The sequence below is a fragment of the Mesocricetus auratus genome, unplaced genomic scaffold, assembly GCF_017639785.1.
Source record: "Mesocricetus auratus isolate SY011 unplaced genomic scaffold, BCM_Maur_2.0 Super-Scaffold_100004, whole genome shotgun sequence".
NCBI classification, from domain to species: Eukaryota; Metazoa; Chordata; class Mammalia; order Rodentia; family Cricetidae; genus Mesocricetus; species Mesocricetus auratus.
In genome coordinates, this window is record NW_024429189.1 from 33,775,679 (window position 1) to 33,797,361 (window position 21,683).

Consider the following 21,683-nt stretch of genomic DNA (forward strand, 5'->3'; position numbering starts at 1 on the left):
GCTGTCAGACTTGAACAAGACATTGTCAAGCCTTGCCTTTACTAAGGAAATCAGCTCAGGCACTGCACTTCCTGATTCTAGAAGAGAGGCCAAAAGTCACAGCACACAGAGCCTGGAGGCTTCTGAAGACATCCCACCACATCAGGGTGGGAGAACATCAGTGGGGTTTGGATTGAGCTGCTGCAGGACTCTGGCATGACAAAATGAGCTCTCTTGACTCCACAATTCCAGGCCCTGCAGGTTCTGTTCATAGCAATTAAGCCTCTGAGAAACCCCATACACGGAAAGCTAGGCTACAGAAGGGACGTCAGAAATCAGTGTATTAAAATACTTGAAAGACCATGGGACCATGGGATTTGGTGGGGAGCGAGGCAACCACAAGCACCAATTCTAGCAGGAAGCAAAGACTCTCTGTTCCCATTTCCAGACTATCACAGACGTAGAATCCAGACTTCTAAAGCTATCCTCCTTCGAAGCTTGCCACCTTGGTCTATCAGGCACTGTAGCGTCAGAACTAAAGAGCCTAGTTTCTGCTTCTCTGCCAGGGTGCATTTTAAAATAGGAATTTTTAGCTTCTTTGATTAGACTAGCCTGTAAGAGCCGCCGAGAATAGATCAACATACACTTGCTGCCGTTGACTTCATCAGAAAAGCCTGGCAGCGTGTCGTATGCAGTTTACCAAGGTTTCGCTTCTAGGCGGGGCACTAACAATCAGGCAAATCAGAGACCCGAGCCTATCCTGTTTTAACAGGGGGAAAAGACTCATAGATTCCATTGTTAAATAATTTTAATCAATTTTCCCATGAAAGTAGCATATATTCATTATAAATCCTATAACAAATAAATATGAAAACTTGCTCACAGACCTGCCCCTCAAAGCTAATCACTACTAAACATTTTATATATTTCCTTTGGGCAAACAAATTTTTTTTACATGCAGTATGAAATGTCTTTTGAAGCTTTTAAAGCTAGTTTTAACATAATAATTTCCATGTTATTAAAATTTTTCATTAAAAACTAAGCGGTGGCAAAGGAAAAACCATGCTGTGAAAAAAGAGCAAGTGTCATCTCCCAGTAGCTGCTCAGTGGGAGGCAGCTGAGACCCTCCCAAGAACCGCCCAAGTATCAACCCACACGGTATCCAAGCAGGCTCCCACCCAAACCGTCTTCTCTTACATCAGAGAACAAACAGGTCTTCCCAAACTCTTAGCGTGATGCATTTTCAGTATTGTCTTTAGTGTCTGGGATTGTTTTTTTTTTTTTTTGTTTTTACTTTTGTTTCTGGGATTGTTTTTATATGTGTAGCTCATACTGGCCTCGACCTCGGAATCCTCAAACACCCCAAGTACTGGAATTACAGATCTATACTACTACTCCCAGCTCTAGAATGACATCATTGATTATCATTCTGTTGAAGTGAAATTATTATAATTAGAACTGGAAATCAAAGAAGGGAAACTGTAAATTCTTTTTTAGGAAATTAAACACCCACACCCCCAGATTCTCTGTATGTGTTAGCAATGTTAAGAAAGTTAAGATTAGAAACTCAATTTTAGTCCTCCCAATTTTGTGTTGTAATTTACAGTTTCTACTGATTTGTGTGTCTTACCTTGGAATGATGACTTATGGAAGGCAGTAACAGAAGGGGCTACAGCAAGAGGGAGTAAAAAAGGAAATGACTGTGACGATGGTGTCTGTTAACTATCAAATATCACACTGACTCAAAACAGTAGGCTGTGGATTACACTGTACCACACCCTCAGAATAATGTCTGAAATTCTCTGTGCAGTGTGCATTAACTGTCTCCTCCACTAAACCCTTATTTCCCCGAATGAAGGAGATTCACATTGAATATCTAACTGCCTTGGTCTACTAGGCACCAGGAAAAAAATAAATCAACCTCATTTGAGATCTCCACATTTTCCTCATTTGAGATCTCCACATTTTAATGCAGCTTCTCTTTGTATGGATGAGAATCTGCTATCTAGAAAATGTTGGGAACTATTTATGATTTACTTTATATGCAGGTGTAATTTACTCTGGGTGCTGACCTAAGAAGGCAATTCAGCAAAAAATATCTAAATGTGAGTGATAACTAAGCCTCAAACAAAGCTATATGAAATCTTTATAAATCAACTACTGCTTCATTAGAATAGCCATGGGCTTGCACATAAATGTGTAATTTATTTAAATCCAAAATGCACAAGAAATTATGTTAAGTTCCACCCAAGGCAGGGCATGGTGGCACAAGTCTGTCAGCCTAAACTGCTGAAATAGCTGAGACAGGAGGATTCCTTGAGCTCAGATGTTCAAGCTCAAGTCAGACATCCCAATGAGATCTGATCACAAATACACACAAAAAAAAAACAAGGAAAAGAAATGCAAAACTACCAAAAGAATTCCTATGACAGAAAAATATAAAATATTGATGACAGCCAAGAAGACCATTTCAACAACTGCTACCAAGTTAAATTGCATGCTTGGTTTGATTTACTTATTTCTATTTATTTTTCCTTCTTATCTTTAATAGGATGCATTTACTTCTATCTATATGACTGATCCATTAAATGCTTGGCATTATGAAGTTGGGAGCACCTAACTATACTCATACACATACACGTACACACAATAAACACACTCACATACACACCCCACTCAAGAGGAGGAAAAGTCTACTTACCTTTGCTGATATCCATTGCATATAACTCTCTCAGTCCCAAGTCATTAAGAGATTTTGTCAAGTCCAGGGCCTCCTGATCCTGATAATCCTTCAACAACACTGTTTGCAATGGATCAAACTCACATTTACTGCATATAATGGGAGCAAGATCTTGCAGCGGTACATGGGGACTAACTCTCACTATGGTCTTCTGTGTTTTCTTAAAGTTGATCACTACTCTCACAGTTTTCTGAAATGTAAATTAAAGTCACAGTTACAACCTAGTTTATCTTCTAAAACAAAATTTCCACAATGACATCTAGAATGTTATCTAGAATAACTGACCACCAACTCTCAGTGAATTAAATAGTTACACTACAGGTCATTTATTAAAACATACCCTAAGCAGTGCTATCCAGAGTTGTGTGTTACTCAAGGCTTTATATTTCCTCAGTAAATAGTTCTTTCCATTCTTTTCTTCTTTTGGTGTAAAATTTTCCTTTATACTATTGCTATTTCCTAACTTTAAAACAAATTCTAAGAAAATAAAAACTACATTTTTTGTGTTTTTTTTAAATGGTCCCAGGGATTGGATTTAAAGTGTTGTGGAATAATCATTTTGCACACTGTGAAGACGTCTCATTCTAATTGGTTAATAAAGAGCTAATGGCCAATAGCAAGGCAGAGCTTTTCAGGCACACGGGATGCTGGGAAGAAGGAGGGAATCACCAGCCAGGTGGAAAGGAAGCAGCATGAACACACAGAGTAAAGGTAATAAAGCCACAAGGCAGAAAGTAAATAAATAGAAATGGCTTAATTTAAGTTATAAGAGCCAGTTAGAAATAAGCTTAAGCTATTGGCTGAGCTTTCATAATTAATAAAAAGGTTCTGTGTGGTTATTTGGAAGCAGGCTTGCAGGACAGAAAAGTCCACCAGTATTAAGGTTTTATTCATGGTAGACAACACTCAACTATTAAGCTATTTCCAATTTTCATATTGATACAGTGTCACTAAGTTATTGTGGCTGGGCTTGAACTCCATCTATAGCTAAGGTAAGTCTTAAATTTGTGATCCTCCTGTTGTATCCTACTAAGTATCCGTGATTATAGCCATGCACCAGGCCTAGCTCAATGTGTGTTTATAACTGGTAAATTAAAGCCAAAATTCTTTTAAGGTTGTTGCTATTCAGATTTGTCTGTCTGTCTGTCTGTCTGTTTTTTGAGGCAGGGTTTCTCTGTGTAGTCCTGGCTGTCCTGGAACTCACTCTGTAGACCAGGCTGGCCTCAAACTCAGAGATCCTCCTGCCTCTGTCTCTCAAGTGCTGGCATTAAAGGTGTGTGCCACCACTGCCCAGCTAAAATTCTTGATAGTAAAATATTAAGCAGATTTAAACCCAACAAGAACAAAGGTTCATATGTAATATTATTAATATTATTACATTGTGTCTTAAAGTATTTTCAAATTATCAAATACACACAATAATAATATCCATGTTTTATGTTGACCTTTATTTAAAGAATGCTTATAATAGCATGTCAATAGCCACGTTAAAAAAAACCAAAATATTTCAAAAACTACTATCCTTCTAACAAGATCAATCAGATCAGTCACACCAAGAGACTAGCATCATGTCAAGTACATGGTCAGTGATCAGTAAGTGAATACTACAGATTGTCACTGATGTTTGCTGTTTATATTGTTATTTCCAGTTAACTCTAACATAATAGTAAAAGACATAAAAATAGTAAAGGATATCATCCTTACTTAGACATAATACTAGTAACTGCAAAATTATTTATACGCTTTGAAGTGTCTCCCTATTTTGATGCAACTGAATTAACCCCCATGAAGAATGGAAGTATGAAATAGATAGTTATACTAAACAAAATCTAGTTTTCAGATCCTCAGCGATGTTCATTCATAAAGCTAAACCTGCATATAACTGAGGGGCTCCTAATATTGGCAATCTATTTGTAACATAAATAAAATGGCTCCAATATGATCAGTAGCATGTGCAGGTAAATTCATACCTAGACAGAAGACAGACCACTGTCTTATTAATATTTAACATTCAATCAAATATTAAAGCCAATGTTTTTTACACTAGGCTGGCCTCAAAATCACAGAAATCCACCTGCCTCTACCTCCTGAGTACTGGGATTAAGGGCATGTACCACAACCACCCAGCTAAAGCCAATGTTTTATCATGAAATTTGTCAACGTTTTTGTAAATGCTTTTACACAATGATATGAAAGTATGTATTCAAGTCAGTGCACAAGTTTTATATATTTTATGAAGCAAAAAATGATGCTTGTAACTCAGAAGCATTTTTTGAAGTCATAAACTTATACTCCTGTGTTTATAGCAGTAACTTTATGAGAATAATTTTAAGAGGAAAGAAAAGTAAGTGCTATGGACATTGACACACTGATAGAATGTTTGCCTAGCAAGCATGAAGTCCTGGGTTTGGTCAAATACACAAATAAATAATGCTAAGAATATCAACCGAATAAATTAGCATTTTTGTGCTACAGAGTTTCTGGTTAAAATTCACACATTAAAAAAAGAAAACAAAAAATCTAAGTATCTGAATAGATGGCTTGGTGTAGACTCATGATCCACGTAGCAGGCCAGGCATGTTTTCACACATGCCTACTGCCCCAGTGTTGTGGGGATCAAAGACAAGAGAACCACGGGCACTTGCTGCCAGAGTAGCTAAAAACAATAGCTCCAGTTTCAGGGAAAGACCCTGCTTCAAAGGAAATAGGCAGAGAGTGATGAAGGACATCCCATGTTCTCTGTTGGCCTCCATGCATCCATTTACTGCACGCAAAAAGAAATTATTAAAAAAGAAAGGAAAATAATCTGTGATCTGGGTATATGTTGTATTAGTGACTCATAAAATATATAGAAGGCAAATATGAAATTAAATATTCATTGGTTTTAAAAATGTCATTTAAGTATAAAATTTTTTAGAGCATAATTTAAACTGCACATGGATTTCTGTCAGATCCTGATGTAGCCAAGCCAATTGTTTTTAGAGCATTTGACATCTAAATTGTTTCCCCCAATTCTAGCTGACCCAGAATGAATAACCAGCTGATAACAAGCAAAGTGGTTTAGGAAAACATGAGAACTATATTATATAAAATGCCAGACCAGAAGCCTACTTTATATTTCACCTACAATGAAATAACCATAAACACTGACTAAAACAAACTATCTCAGGCATAAGAACATCAAAATCTGTGATAGAATCCTTACCTCTGGGATTATCGGTGTAGGCTTTTTCTTGTCCAGAGACTTTGGCTTTAAAATGACCTTCTCTACCTCCAGCATTCCTATTGGTGTGTTTGGCTTAAATTTGATGAGATTCTCTTCAGCAGACAGTAGATCAATCGTGTGACTTGACGGATTTAAGTGGTACTGTGCACAGAGGAAGACGAGCAAATCCATCATTGGCTTACTGTAAAATAGGAGGAGTGATGGTCCTTAGACTCTGTCTCAGCAGACCGTCAAACAACTGCCGTGAGAACCTGACTCTGGACCTGTTTGCCTTCCAGACATACAGCAAGGCTACAAAGTAAGAGCTGTGAGAGCACCTTAAAAATTTCACGGTTAGGAAGACAAAATCCCAGCAGATTAAAGGCAGTGGTTAGAATGTTTGAGGTTTTAGAGGCTAGGATCACTTCACCCATTTTCCTCAGATTTTTATTTACCAAGTCTTTTACATTATAAATTGTAGGAGTCCTTCCTTATCCAAGAATAGCCGCTTGATTTTTCAGACGATCCTCAATATTACAACTTGTAGTCCTTAGCTCATCAATTGGCTATATCCCAAAGTCCCAATAGAACAAAATACAATCTTTTGATTCTTAAAGTGTGTGTGTGTGTGTGTGTGTGTGTGTGTGTTATATTAGTGAACGACGGTCCCCAAACTTGTAACAAATCCTGTGGGTTCTTACACCAAAGAATACTTACTCAGTATTTCCTAGGTTCTGCTGGCATTGCACAAGTATCATGTCACACCTGTCCTGAGAGCTCTATTTGACAGACTGGACCACGTGTCAGCAACTATCCTCTGTAGTAACTTAAAACCTGCTAGAAGCCTAAGCTGACCTCAACTCGCTGTGTGCCCACAGCCAGGCCTCAGCCTCCCTGGTATTAGGATTACAACTGTGTACCATTATGTCTGTTTCCCACTTTGAGCTTTTTAAATTGAGACTTTAAGGGCATAGCATGCTTGTTACTGTTATGATTTGTTAGTATAATGTCTCAGGCTGCTCTATTGTTATAGTGGCAGATTGAGGCCAGTGTGGCCTGTAGATAGAATGGCCTACAAAGCCTAATACTTTTATCATCCGGCCCTTGATATAAAAAGTATATGGGCCCTCATGTAAAGCAACAGAAGAAAATGTTTGAGGTCCTATCAAATAATGGCCACCAGGGCTTTAAAAAAGGACAGGTCTCAATGCAGGAGAAACTTCTACAGGATTTTTGCACATCCAGCTTGGCTTTCAGGGCACTCCTCAGTCTGGGACTCCCCTTTCCATGGGTACCACATGCTGACACACAATAAGTTTTCATTCACATTAACAGAACACTGTGGTCTTGTCTTTCTTAACTGTCAACCCTTTAGAAAAAACAAATTACAAAATCTTTTGTATCACATTTTCTTCAAATGCCTGGAGATCCTGAACCATTCACACTTAAGACAAAGGCAATAAAACAACTTACAAAAGTCCTGTTTCTTATTTCATGGGTGGAGGTAGAACTTCGTGGACTTGGCTTTCAGGAAATCTGTGACCAGCTACCCCCTTCTTTGGGGGGGGGAATGTAAATGGCCAGTAACAATGGTTTTCTAATTCTTTAACTGGATAGCTACTAGCTTTCAGGAACTTGACGGAAATGAGGCCAGGAAACTCATCATTCAGCTTTCCATGTCAAATCCAGCACACCTGCTTAATACAGTGCCTCACCCCGTCTGTCCAAACAGCAGCTCCAAGTCTGTGACCTCTTTGATCTAGGGTTGTTTTTGTCTTTTTTTTTTTTTAAAGGAGCTGTCACCGTGTGAACCTGAAGGGAGATACCAACCACTTTACCTATATTTTCAAACCACCCTCTATATTCAGCTCAGTTTTATCTCCAGGCCATTTCCAGTATCTGTGCGATGAAGAGGTAGTCCCCTCTCCTCAATTCGACAACTGTGGATTGAACCCAGTGCCTTGTACTACAGCCACCTCACAAGAGGTCTGTCTTTAATGGCACCCTTTGTCTCCCCCACGTACAGGCAGCATTCTGCTGCCCAATAAATGACTAAGTCAGTAATTGACTGACTGCGTGCTACACTTTGTAGGGCCTGGATTTAGAGAGAGACCATAAACAAAAAGAATACAGACTCTCATCCATAGGTGCAGGGAGTGGGGAGGGTGTGAGGGAATATTTTAATTGGAAAGCTGCATCAGAATAGAGACTTGGAGAGAAGCGGGGAGAAAGTTCCCATGTCAGCTGTACCTGGAATGTCCAGGCTCCCAGGCCCTGGATGCAGAGCCTTTAGCAATCAGCTACAGCCTTACAGTGTTTTCAAAGGCTTCTCTGGGAAAGACCTGAGGTTTTATAAAGTGAGATTTAGAAGGCTGTGGCAACAGTTAGAGGGCTACAGCAAAAATTTACATGGGGAGCTTAGCATATACTTGTAAAGCTAGAATGCCAGCCTGGACTAAATACTGAGGGATGAGAGGAGAAAGAGTGTGATAGCATATTATTTTTTTTTCTTGCATGTTCTGAGTGGGCATAACAACAGATAGCATATTATTTTAAGGTGCGCGACTTTTGTTTATGCTGCATCTGTTTAACTCTGTGAAGCTGTGTAACTGTGTCTGTCTGAAACACCTGATGATCTAATAAAGAGCTGAATGGCCAATAGCGAGACAGGAACAAAGACAGGCGGGGCAGGCAGACAGACAGTATGGATAGAAGGAGAATCGAGGAGGAGGAGGAAGGAGAAGGATGAGAACAAGGAGAGGAGGACATCAGGGACCAGCCATGGAGTAAGAGGAAAAGTAAGATATAGAGAAGAAAGATAAAAGTCGAGAGAGGTTGACTATCAAGCAGCTCACATCTTCGTGTCTCCCAACAAGTCCTTGGGCTTTTATCTCAGCCCCTCCTTATAAACCCTTCTCCACCTGACTCCTCCCTACAACTTTCTGTCAGCTAGTTGCTGACTCAGCCTCCTGATAGCAGGTGAATTTTATTTAATTACACATCTTTGCATCATTAAACAAATGTTCCAGAGCATAAACAATAGTAGCACACCTTAAAATAATATTCTCCAACATGAGAGGGGAGAAAAAAAAACACTTGGGACTTTACAGAAGGCACTAATCAGACTGCACATTCCTCAAGAATTGTGATAGGGGCTCTGGCCATTTTGTTCCAGACCTTATCTAGGATCCCATGCACACCTAGAAGCGGACACCTCTCTTGAATGGCCCCAGCCTATCAATCATTACTCCCAGGATCTGAGTGGAGGCACAGAATGAAGGCGATGCTGTTACATGAGGGTTTTAGTGAACCAGCCAGTGGTTATTACATCCTAGGCAATTCTGCTTGATTTGCAACATTACACAAGATAGGGGGAGTGGAGAGGGAGGGAGAGAGGGAGAGAGAGAGACAGAGACAGAGACACAGATACTACCATGGAGATCAATGTGCAGTGGATGATGATGTTGAAGGGAGAGTTACAGGTTTTAGAAAAGGACATGTATTAAAAACTTTAGCAAATTTCTGTGGCAGCCTTGTTTTTATATACAGCCATCAACGTACTTTCAGACCCGTTTGAATGGTTAAAATAAGTAAGAGAAGCTTCAGCATTTGACACTAAAACACCTCAGCGCTTACCTCCCCCAGAAGGTAGAAATCATATTCTTGCTCTGTCTAAAGGAGCCACAACACTATCAGGTGGGACTCAAAACTCTGAGGCAGGCGCCACATGCCACGGTCATTGCTAGACTTATCAGTCACACGCTGCTCCCAAAGAAGAGAATTACCCACCCAGCTGCCAAAGTATGCTTGCTGAGGCCAAGGCTTATGGCTCAGGAATAACTGTCCTGACCTAACATGACTGACAGCAGTTAGTGAGCAGGTTTGGCCATGGATTATCACAGAAAAAAGTGCCATTTTCCTGTAGCTCAAGGCGGGAGCATGCGAGACCCTGAGCAAAATCAGTGACCTGGTTAAGAGCATATGCACTGAATTACCACCCCTCACTGATGGGTGCATCGGCCTCCTAGCCCCCTTATTTCTGAATCACTGTGAATTCCGATTGATCACGTTACCTAGCTGCAACGCTACTATTATTATTGTTTCTATATTACTAATAATACTTAGAGGCATTTATATAATGACTTCCTGGAAAGCATATTTAAAAACTTAAAACAGCTAATGTAAAAAAAAGATTTTTTAAAACTCTCTTTGACATGAAGAAACCTCTGCGATTTCTGACTTTTTAATAAAAAATAATCACTTATTATTGTTGTTGTTGTTTGAGCTCATATCAACCAGACCATTAAAGCTATTCCTACATTATAAATGAAACAGAGGAGGTTAAGAAATCATATTCTACACAACACCTATTGTAATCACTGGGATTAGAATTTCCTGCCTCTCCAGAGTTTCCAGCTAGACTTGAGTATCCTCATGATTCAAGATGGTGCTCACGGTGGTGAAATGGATGGCTTAGAACAGGCGATCTGCTTTGTAATATAATTTTACCGTATAGATAAAAGACATCATCAAATCCTTCCTAAATCCTCTGGGACCATGTCTGTATCTGGGACACAGAGAGGTTGTAATCTTAACCTGGTTTTGATAATGGATGGTTAGAGCTTCTATTTCTGTGTTTTCAAGATCCAGCTGGATATCAAAAGATACAGGTCACGACGCAATAAAGAGCTCCAAGAACAGCGGGAGACGTGCGACAATGACATAGGTGGGTTTCCAAGCCTCTCCATGTTTAAACAAGGCCATTTGCCAACAGGGTGCCCAGATAATTTTTCATTCAATGGGACAGCTGAGAGCAAAAGGGTGACTGCTCTCAGGGAAAAAGGGTGCTAAGAGGATACCCTAGAAAATGGGAACACATGACAATAAGTGTATAGACGTGTTTCAAGCAACATAAGAATAAGTAAGGTTTTCTAAATCTAGCCCAACCTCTAACAATGTCTCTTATGCATTCTGAACAAACCCTCAAAACTGCTTTGAGTTGTTTCTCTGCCTTCTGAACACACACCAACAACTCAGTAAGTTCTACACTGTGTTAGACCTTCAGTTCTGAAAGAATTCAAAGGACAAATGGAGGCCAAACACAAACAAAAAATAATCTAACACAAAAAGAATATACCTACTAAATATCACACACACACACACACACACACACACGTTGTGTCATAATTTGTCTTTGATATCAACTTGACTGAATTTTCAATCACCAGGAGAAGCATCAGTGTATCTTTGAGAGCTTTTCTCATACTAAAAGTGAGCACTACATTTATTCTTTGAGGATGTCATGCCTTTCTTCAAAGGTGAGGTGTAAAGGTCACAGAACGGTCACTGTCTGTCCAAGTTTACATACTAAGTCTCTAGAAGGAGGGATAGCGACTACAGGAAACCAAAGCCAGGCAGGAGAGCAGAGGAAACAGGAATTCATTAGAAACTAATGGATTAGTGCAAAGAGCCTCCTGCAAACACAGCCCAGCTCTCACCATGGTGACAGAAAGCGGAAATTTACAGCTGAGGACCAGGGTCAGTCACTGCATGGAAAATAACTAAAAGAGAACAAAAAGGGAGTGAGATTCTCAATGTGCTGGCTAGTTTTATATCAACTTGACACAAGCTAATGTCATCTGAGAGGAGGGAACCTCAATTAAGAAGATGCCTCCATAAGAGATTCCTCCATAAGATCCAGCTGTAGGCAAGCCTGCAGGGTATTTCCTTAAATTAGTAATTGATGTGGAGGGCCCAGTCCACTGTAGGTGGTGCCAGCCCTGGGCTGGTGGTCCTAGGTTCTATAAGGCACCAGGTTGAGCAAGCCATGAGGAGCAAGCCCATAAGTGATTATTTAGTGATTTTGAAGTGTAAGCCTCTTCAAGTTGTTTTCAGTCATGGTGTTTCATCACAGCAATAGGAACACTAACTCAGACACTGACCCAAAGCAGTCTGGAAGAATGCTTGTGTTTTCTGTTGTTGTTGTCCTTTTCCTTGTTCTTTTGAAATAGGGTCTCATATAGTCCAGGCTGGCCACACAGTTACCACTTAGTTACTCCTTAGCTGAAGATGACTGACCTTCTGATCCTCCTATCTTTCTTGCTCTCAGGTACTGACTACAGACCTGGTTTTATTACAGTTTTCAATAAATACAATTGTATGTGAACTTTTGGGTTCTGGTATCCATAATTGCCCTGTTTTTTGTTGTTTTTGTTCTTTCAAATATATAAAGTTTGTATTTATTTTCATTCGTGTGAATGTGTATGCACCTGCATGAAGGTGCCCTTAGAGACTAAGAGGGGTCAATGGATCCCTGGACCAGGGTCCCAGGTGTCTGTGAACTGTGTGATGTTGGTACTAGAACAGAATTCAGGTTCTCTGGAAGAGCTGCAAGTACTCTTAACTACTGAGCCATTGTTCCTCCCCCCTAATAAATCCTAAAGGCCTCGATTGTAAGAGCTCATTCTTTTTTGAGTGTCTTAGATCTAGTAATGCATTTTGTTTTTTTTTTTTTAACCACTCTACCATGGGACCCAGAGATCAAACTGTTGCTGGCAAGAGCTTAATTTCTTTGTTTTAACATAAACTGGCAATGGTGTAGCCTGTCATTTTTATTAGTCTACTTACTTCCAATAGGTGGCACTCTACTCCATGTAAATGCTTGGAGTCGGCTGCTGAGCAGCCCTGTACCAGTCACAACTACTCTTAGTAGTACTGGACCAAGTATGAATAGGTCATGTGTTTTATGTAAAGTATCTCTGGTCATTTAACAAAAAAAATCCCAGAGAGGTCAGTTTATATTTTTGAGGTCACACAGTAAGCCACGAAGCAAAGTGTAATTTCTACCTGGGGTTTCTACTTTGAAGTTCTATGTGGTTTCTCTCTTCACCCCACCCCTGTAAGATTTTTCCCATTTATAGTTAAAAGATATGACACTGTAAGTCTTCCCATTAGCCAACAAATTTAATAAATAAAATATATTTTACTCTTTGGACACCTTTTGTGCTTATTAAAAGAATGCTCATCAGTAAGAAGACAGCTCTCATCACACTCGGTATCCCTCACCTCACACTCCTACTGGCGCTCCAAAGCACACCTGCAAAAGTATCACACTAAGACACTCAAAATGACACAGTGGCTTTACATTGTCAACATTTCAGACAACCATTAGTCCTCCAACTGGAAGGCCTATAAAAATGACCACACATGGTTATCTCTTGGGTGGTGAGGCTACTAAAAGTGGGCTGCCACATTAAAACCTGATAACAAATAAATTCCAACTTACAAAACTTGAACCCAAACAAAACTTTTAAAAGAAACTAGAGACACTTCCTTTCAGGGCATTCCTACCATGAGTTCTTCCAGAGGACTCAAGTTTGGTTCCCCATCTCCAGAGGACTTGACACTTTCTTCTGGCCTCCACACGCAACTGCACGCACATGCACACGCACGAGGGAGAGTGTGCGCGCCACATGTACCCGCCTGCACTAAAGGGAAAAAAATCTTTGCTTTTTATTTTTTAGAAGATAAATGTATGGAAGGCATAGCATGAAACAGTATGTTCTACTGCGTGAGGAATCAAGAGTACGGAGTGGAACGAAGCAGCTGATTCTGGGAACATCTGGAAGTTTCTGTATAAAGTGTCATTCGAGCCTACATAAGCTGACTGAAGAAAAGGACAGATGTATAAGTCCTGCAGAAAGCCGGGGGTGGTGTTTACAATGGTCCTCATGTTTAAAAAGAAAGTATCTGCCGAAGAACAAAGAGTCACACGGTAAAGCTTAAGATATATAAAAGAGGGTAGGGAAGGAAAAGCCTACTTAATTTCAGGAGAGAAATTAGCATATCCCAATCTCCACACTTGGTCACTTGGACTTCCTTGATTTAGTGTTGAATTGCCCACAAACTGAGAACTCCCTTCCGCCAGAGGAATCTGTGTGTGGAGCCACAGAGGGAGAGAGGCTAGGCTAGGTGAAGAAAATCAGCTCTCTATAGGAGAGCTTGGGAGTGTGGCTCAGTGATACGGGACTTATGTGATGCTGCCTTTGGACCCCAGCTTCATCTCTCCACCACTAAAAAAATACAGCCAATATGTGCCACGCAGTGATAGTATTTCATGTAATCCCAGCAATCAATATACGATGTGTTATTTAATCCTAACAATTCTGACACAAAACATTTCCATAGATAAGCAAATGCCGCAAATCAACAATAGCTGGGCTGGGACACATACAAAGGGTGACTGATGGAAAATTACTCAGGTTTTAGCAATGGAGAAGCCAAAGAGCTGGAGGCAAAAGACATGAAAAGTTCTACCTGGTTAGAACACATGTAGCAAAGATGATTGAGAACCTTAAAGTCATGTATGAAGAAAACTCAGATACAGGGAAAATGAAGAAGATGGGGCATCATGAATCAGTCATAAATTAGACTAAGAAGGGAAGGAGGAGCAAACTCAAGTCGTGAAACCAGAGAGTAGAAACCGTAGGTGTTTAAGAGACTGCTAAGGGAGGCCTACCATCTCAGCAATGGTGCAGCTGAAACATCATGAGATCCCACTGCAGCTCTCAGGACAGAGGACGAGGGATGTAGCTTCCCATAGTGAAGGAAGTCAGTACAAGGATGAGACTATATTGAGTGGGCAAGGCTCAGGGCAAGACCATGGTCCAAAACCAAGTCTGAGAGGCCAGGACAACAGCAGGTCCCAAACAGAAAAGACCACAATGCAGTGCGGTTACTGGGGCATCCCAGGAGAAAGGCGTGCCAGTGATGAAACCAGCCTTACCTGTGTGCTTTAGAGAAAAGCAGGAATAGGGTGTTCTGTCTCAGCTATGTCAGTTCCTATCGCTGTTTTAGGTCAATGCTATGATGTCAGAGTACTAACTTGATGGTCACTGTCTGCAATTTCCTCCCCAGAAGAGTGCAGGTATTAAGTAGGAGCCCACCAAGGATAGTCACAAGTATAACAACCTCATAAATAGGGTTCAATGAAGAAACAAGAAATCCTAAAACTACTTTCACTACAAAAACAAATGGGAAAAAAATGTAACTTACTAAGAATATAAGATATATAATTAAGAATTATTTCATAAGGGTGAATTTATTTTATTTTCATCAACTTTTATAATGTTATAGAATTACATTCAATTTTAATTCATCTAAAACCGTGGTTATCCTGAATGAGACTTTTACAGAAAGCCACCGTACTGGAATGCGATGACCAACACAATACTTACTTCTTGTGCTATATACATGTACACTCATGCTATGTTAAGGTCAATCAGCTTCTGTTTCTAACACACGGTACTGGCTAACAACATGAGGGCGAAGGGAGAAAGGTGGGCAGTGAGATCAATTATATAGATATTGTAACTTTCCACTTTGGGACGAAACGGAAAATTACAAGTGGCTTTGTTCCATTTTCCCAACTTGTGTCCAAGTATTCTAAACCATCTGCCTCCTAAATTGTATTTCTGTTCCTTGCTAGTTCAAGTTTGATTTTCTATTACTACTTGATACACCCATGTGTATGGAATTAAATCAGTGAACTGAAAAGGAAAATCCTTAATGTTGCATATAGGTCTGTTTGTTTGGTTCAATAAGAAAATGCTACATTTTAAGCCAAGTAACTCTTACATCCCAGCAGCAGCAGCCTGAAGGGGAGGATGGGGAAGGACTGCATGTGCTGCAGGTGATGGAGCCTCAAGTTGCAGACTGAAAAGTCAGCCCTTCCTACTGTTAACACCTATCAATAAAGAACGAGATGCGTAAAAATCCCAAATCTTAATCACTGGATTGAGTTGGTAGAATACACAGCCTTAATGTTAAAATGCTGCAAGGGATTTACTACTTTAGCACTTGCTTTAAAAACAAAACAGATGACAACAGATGCTTTTTGTCAGAGGAAAAAAAGTGAAGACATTATTGTCACAGAGGCATCAGTGGTGGCAGAAGAAACGAGGCTGTGGTGTTTGAACCACTGCAGCATACCTGCCAGGAACAGTGGCCGATTTGAGAATATCTCCAGGCAGGACCACTGAGAGGTCAATGTCTTTATCTATCATATTTTCATTTTGCTCCATGATGGCAGCAGTCGAGTCTACGGGCTCCTCAGCAGAAGGGACACCCATGCCCTTCATCTCCGCAGGAGGAAGTGGTGCTTTCGCTTTTGGCTTCCTCCTAAAATAAAAAGAAAACCCAGAAAATAAAACATCTTCAAAAAAGCTTTCCATTATTACTTTTTATTAAAATCCCAAACCTAAGTTTAGATTATTTTCACATCCAGGAAAATTGTAATTTGTTAATTTTAAAAATATAAAATATAAATAGCTAATAAACACATAAAAAATATCCATCAGTAGCCACCAGGTAAACAATGTAAAAGGACACTGAGATCCCATCTTACCCTACTCAGAATAGTGGACATTAAGAAAAGAATGACAATAAATGCTGCTAAGATACCCAGGAGAAGGAGTCATTACAAACAGTAAGTATGACTGTAAACTAGTCAAAGTACTTTGGAAATCTATATGCAGATTCTGGGGGAAAAAAACCCACAGCAGATGGACTGTAGAACCCAGCATGCCACTCCCAGGAATTCACTCAAAGGATTTAAAGTCAATGTATCGGAGAGATCCTTCTCCAAGGATAGTTACCATATCTCTATTCATAGTAGCCACACAGTAGAATCACCTTAGGTATCCATCAACAGGAATGCATAAAGAATATATATATATATATATATAAACAACAGCATTTTATTCAGCTATACATTGGAATTATGTCACTCACTTGCAATAAAACTGAAGATTTCAATAAGTGAATTCTGACCAGAGAGACAAATAATGCCCATTTTCACCCATTTGTGGACCCTAGCCTTTATACAGATACATAAAATTATTTCTGTGTGTATGACCTAAAAGTAGAGAACCTGTCTATGTGAATGAAGACAACTACTAGGAGAGGGAGGACGAGAGGAGAGGAAGGGATGTGGGGGCAAAGGGAGATTGACATTACACGTATGTATGAAAATGTCCTTATGAAGCCCACAGCTATTTACATACAATGGATATACAGTTGAAAAAGACAATAAAATCTGCATTGGCCTTCATCTGGTTCAGTAAATGTTCATTCCTACCCAAGTAAGAATATCATTTCTCTTCTTTGATGCGGTTACATTAATGTCTCATGATGAACTACTGCCCTATACACCTCACAATGGGCCCCTGAGTTGACCGTTCTTTCCACACTAGTATGCCCTACTTCTCTATCCAGATAAACCTATCTATTCCTTACAGTCTAGCTTAGTCTACCCTCTGGTCCCAAATGTGTACACAGAACTTCTCTCTTTGAAATGATAGTGAATCTCTAAATCTAGCCATTTCCCCTATTTTTTTCCTGATTACCAGATCATCCCTCTGAATTTATAAAGCCATGAAAGTAAGTTGTAAGCGGCTATTGTTTTCTACTGCCCCCTCCTAGCACTGAACAATGAACTGTCTCACTGTAAGACACACATCTGGGCACAGCTATTCCCCAGTGGACCTTTTCAGACAAGTTTAACTGAGGCAGCAGAGATCCACCCTGAATGGATGCACCACCTCCTGGAGGCGCCAGGTCCAGACCACATAGGAAGGAGAAGGGAAGGACACGCTGGCATTTACCACCACTGTAGTATCTGAATATCACAACTTCCTCACGTGGTAGGATACACTGACAAACTGGGAGCCAAAATATACTCTTCATCGCTTTTGTCAAAGAAAAACCACAAAGTAACTTATCTAACCTTGCGGTTCACAGACCTGCAAAACTACTTTGCAGAATATGGAAGGCTTGGGAGCCGCAGGCTAGAGAAGCCCAAAATGCTACGAGCAGAGCTGAATGGGCCATTCAGAACTTCTGAAGACTAGAATGCCTGCAGAAATCCAGGCAGTGAAGGTCAGGCTCTCGAGAGGTTTCTGAGATGAACAGGACTCTATCAGGAACTGGGTTAGAGGCCATTCATGTTGCATTCTGTGGAGTCTGGCTGCATTCTGAAAACCTAAGTGAGGCTGAAAGCAACGGACTGAGTTATTCAGCAGAGCAATTTTCAAGAGGGCGAAACATTCGGACTGTGGTCTAGTATTTGCTCACTCTATTTACTGAGGTTTATGCGAGACTCACAGCAGAAATTAAAGAGTGTACAGTTTAGCAAGAAAAGGAACTGAGTATGGCGAAAGATGCCAACAAGGTTTAAGTAGAAAAAGAGTAGCAAGAGATTAATTAGTGTCACTAAAGAGAAACTCTGTGTTCTTTACCAGGTAACAGGAAAGAAGTCTGGAGGGCATAACTCTACCTATGGAAGGCACCAACTTTTAGAAATGCAAATTTATTCGAAAAAGAGCTATCCAGAACCAAAAATGCCACTGACAGTCTCCCCTATTAAAGGGACTCCCTGCTTATAAGCAATTACTTAGGAAAAGTTACTTTCCTAGTTTTGTCTACCACAGAACACAAAGGCTAGGGAAGAGGAGTCCAGACTGTATCTTGAGTTGGCAGCAGAACTTGAGATCATCATCCAAAAGAAGATGGTTTTACAGGCATGTAAAGTAGAGGAATTATGGGATCGTGGTGGTTTTTACACCATGGTTGTAAGGAAGCCGCTGAGGCCAGACAAAGTTAGATTCTGTAACATGAAAAATAAAAGTCCAGAGACAGATCCTGGGTCCAAACTTCAAGCTGAAGATCAGAAAAGCAAAGCAGCCGGCCACTGAATCTTACCTCTACCTCAGCGCAGACCAAAGGGGTGATCCTCAGACTGCTCCCAACTTCACTGCTCCTCAGATTCACTCAGACTGCTCTGCTCTCCTTAATGTGCCTAGAGACTAATTCTTTCATGAGACCCTTTGTTTCTTCCTTTTATACCTCCCAAGTGCTGGGATTAAAGTGTGTGATCATCTTTGTGTGAGTTGTTTCTCTTTAGGACTAGATCAATTTCATGTAGCTCAGTGTGGCGTTGAACTAACAGAGATCCTTCTGCCTGCCTCTTGAGTCCTGGGATTAAAGGTGTGTGCCACCACTGCCTGGCCGTATTTCGAGTTAGTGTGGTTGCTGGCATTAAAGGTGTGTACCATCATTGCCCAACCTCTATGGTTTGTGGCTGGTTTTGCTTTCTGTACCCTCAAGCAAGCTTTAATAAATCATAAATAATATATCACCACAGATTCCCTACTTTGAAATACTATTGCATTACACTGTGAAGATAAGGCCTAAACTGCAGTGAAGAACCCAGTACGTTTAAAATGTCAGTCCCGCTGGATGTCACTAAGGAAGCTGCAGGTATGGAAGGGAGCCAGTCTAAGTGAGCATCTATTTGAAGGACGTGGTCTGGTCAAGTCTTCTAGAGAGCTCCGAGGGTACCATCACAAACCCCATATCTGGACATGAAGCTGGGGATTTCATGTTTTATCTGCTTAGTTCCCTAATGCTTTTGCATAACCTTCCCTTTGTTTGCCTCTATTCCTCCTCTTTGGAATGTGTATATTTATACTAGTCCATTGTATATTGGAAGAAATGATAATGTAGTTTTTAAACTTTTTATTTTACAAGGCTTCACAGTTAAGGAATTACCTTGAGTCTCATAAGACTTTGGACTTTTGGACAATGCTTAGAGCTGTTGATATTTTGGGGATTCTTTCAAATGAACATGAGATGGCCATGCTGAAGACCGTGAGTATGGGATTATGGCTTAAAAAAGCGTTTGATTGTCGAGCAGACAAGGGATAGGCTTGTAGTTGGTTAATATTCACAATTAACATGGGCAGATTTAAAGTCACCTAGGTGGAATCACTTCTTGGGTTTTGAACTAAAGATGAGATCAAGTGTAGAATCACCTAAGAGACAGACCTATGGGTAGGCCCGTGAAAGTTCTTCTAGAAAGGTTCACCTGGAAGAGGAATACCCGTCCTTCCATGGGTGGTGCCATCCCAAGGGATGGGAGCATAAGTCAAACAAAAGAAAAAAAGCAATAGAGCTGGAGCCTGCAAGACTTTCTCCCTCTCCTGACTGGCCAAGGATGCCACAACTCCCCAGCCATGATGGACTATACTTTCTGAAGTTGCTTTTGCTAGGTATTTTGTCCCAACAAGAAGAGTAACACATACTTATTTCATAAATTACTAACCGGCTCCAATGAACTTTCACAAATAATTACACTAATAAATACTTTTAGTGTCAAGTGGACAATGAAGCTAGCTGAACATCCTGAAAACAATTTAAAGGTGTGATCATCTTAAAAAATTAAATGTGAAAAAGCTGTAACTAATAACATATATTGTTTTTAATATTTAAATAAAATTTACTCTAAAAGTTTGAAAATATTATCTTTTAAAAAAAAGATTGCAGGGCCAGAGAAATAGCTACAAGATTAAGAGAACTGGCTACCCTGCCAAAGGACCTGCGACTGATTTCCAGCATGTACACGCCAGTCAGCAACCATCTGTAACTCTAGTTCCATATGGAACACCCTTCTCTGGGCTCCATGGGCAGCAGGCATGTATGAGGCACACAAACATGTGCAGTAAAACATTTCGCACACAATACAATTTTTTAAAACTAATTGTGTTGGAAGAAAGAATACTATTCATTTCCTTTCAGAAAAAAATGTAAACTTTAATTCCACATTTCCTGAAAAAAATAGAAGAACCACATGAGATAAATATACCATCCTCCAAGTCAGCGTTTTCAAAATTTACAACTTAGAAACCCAATCATCTTTAAGCACTACAGTAAAAAGACAGAAGTACTTCTTTGTAAATTAAGTTATTAAAAGAACTAGGCTTTAACTTTTAGTCATATAATCTGACTTGTATTTAGGAAAGGCTCCTTTCATAATTTACAACAAAAATAAAATTTTAGAACAGTTACTATAAATAGATTTTTAATCTACAAAGAAAAACACTTCCCTATTCTAAATTTTAATCTGTAGAAACTGACTACTCATATATCATAAGCACTATTTCTGTAATAGACAATTTCAGTACCCAATTCAAGTAAGAGCAAGAGATCTAAAGATGAACAATTCAAATACAACTTTCCAATGGCCCACAGGGCTGATGCACACAAAAAATCTGATGAAGGACTAAAGCTACCTATGCACAGTTCTGCTGATAGTCCCTACAAGAGAATTGAGCTTTCCTGAGAAGCAAAAAGGGTTTTAAGTATGGGAAATAAGAATGCGCCAGATCTGGGTTAAAAAAAAAACTAAATAAATGAGGAATGATTAGAAATGATTTCCATTTCTGGCAGAAAAAGCATACAGAGTCATAAAAGAAAATCGCTCTTCTTGGAATTGAAGACTATGATAAACTTCTACAGAGAAGAGGAAGGAGATAAAAAGCCAGTGAATCAGCTGAAAAACGTAAGAGGATTCAATAAAGTGGCTTAGCACAAAGATGATATGCTTAGGTCAATGGCCTACTGACACATGAGCAAAAATTAACCAGAAAGCATAGTGATCAAAAATTCCTCTTATAACAGCAGAAAATGAATCAGAAAAGACTCCCAAGTTTCCCCCACTTTTGTGAATAACATTTCTTTCATTTCTCTGGAACTCAAAATCCCCTTTCTTAATAACATATACCTAATCCCTAATGCCTCTTTCAACACTATATTATCAACAGATCAAGCTCACCCAACAAGCCCCAGAGGGTGTTTTCCTGGTGTCCATTTGCATTGCTCTCCTTGGCTTCTGCATCTTTTTCTACCTATAACCTTTCAAAG

At 39.8% G+C, this 21,683-nt stretch overlaps 1 protein-coding gene across 1 annotated transcript in view; it reads right to left on the reverse strand.

Annotated features, from left to right (window-relative positions):
• Positions 1-21,683, reverse strand: part of Cobll1 (cordon-bleu WH2 repeat protein like 1) — a 152,254-nt gene that overhangs the window by 40,275 nt on the left and 90,296 nt on the right. Inside the window, 4 exon segments of the mRNA XM_040745464.1 lie at positions 1,610-1,648; positions 2,681-2,909; positions 5,925-6,126; positions 15,915-16,103. Coding sequence (XP_040601398.1) covers positions 1,610-1,648; positions 2,681-2,909; positions 5,925-6,126; positions 15,915-16,103 — 659 coding nt within the window.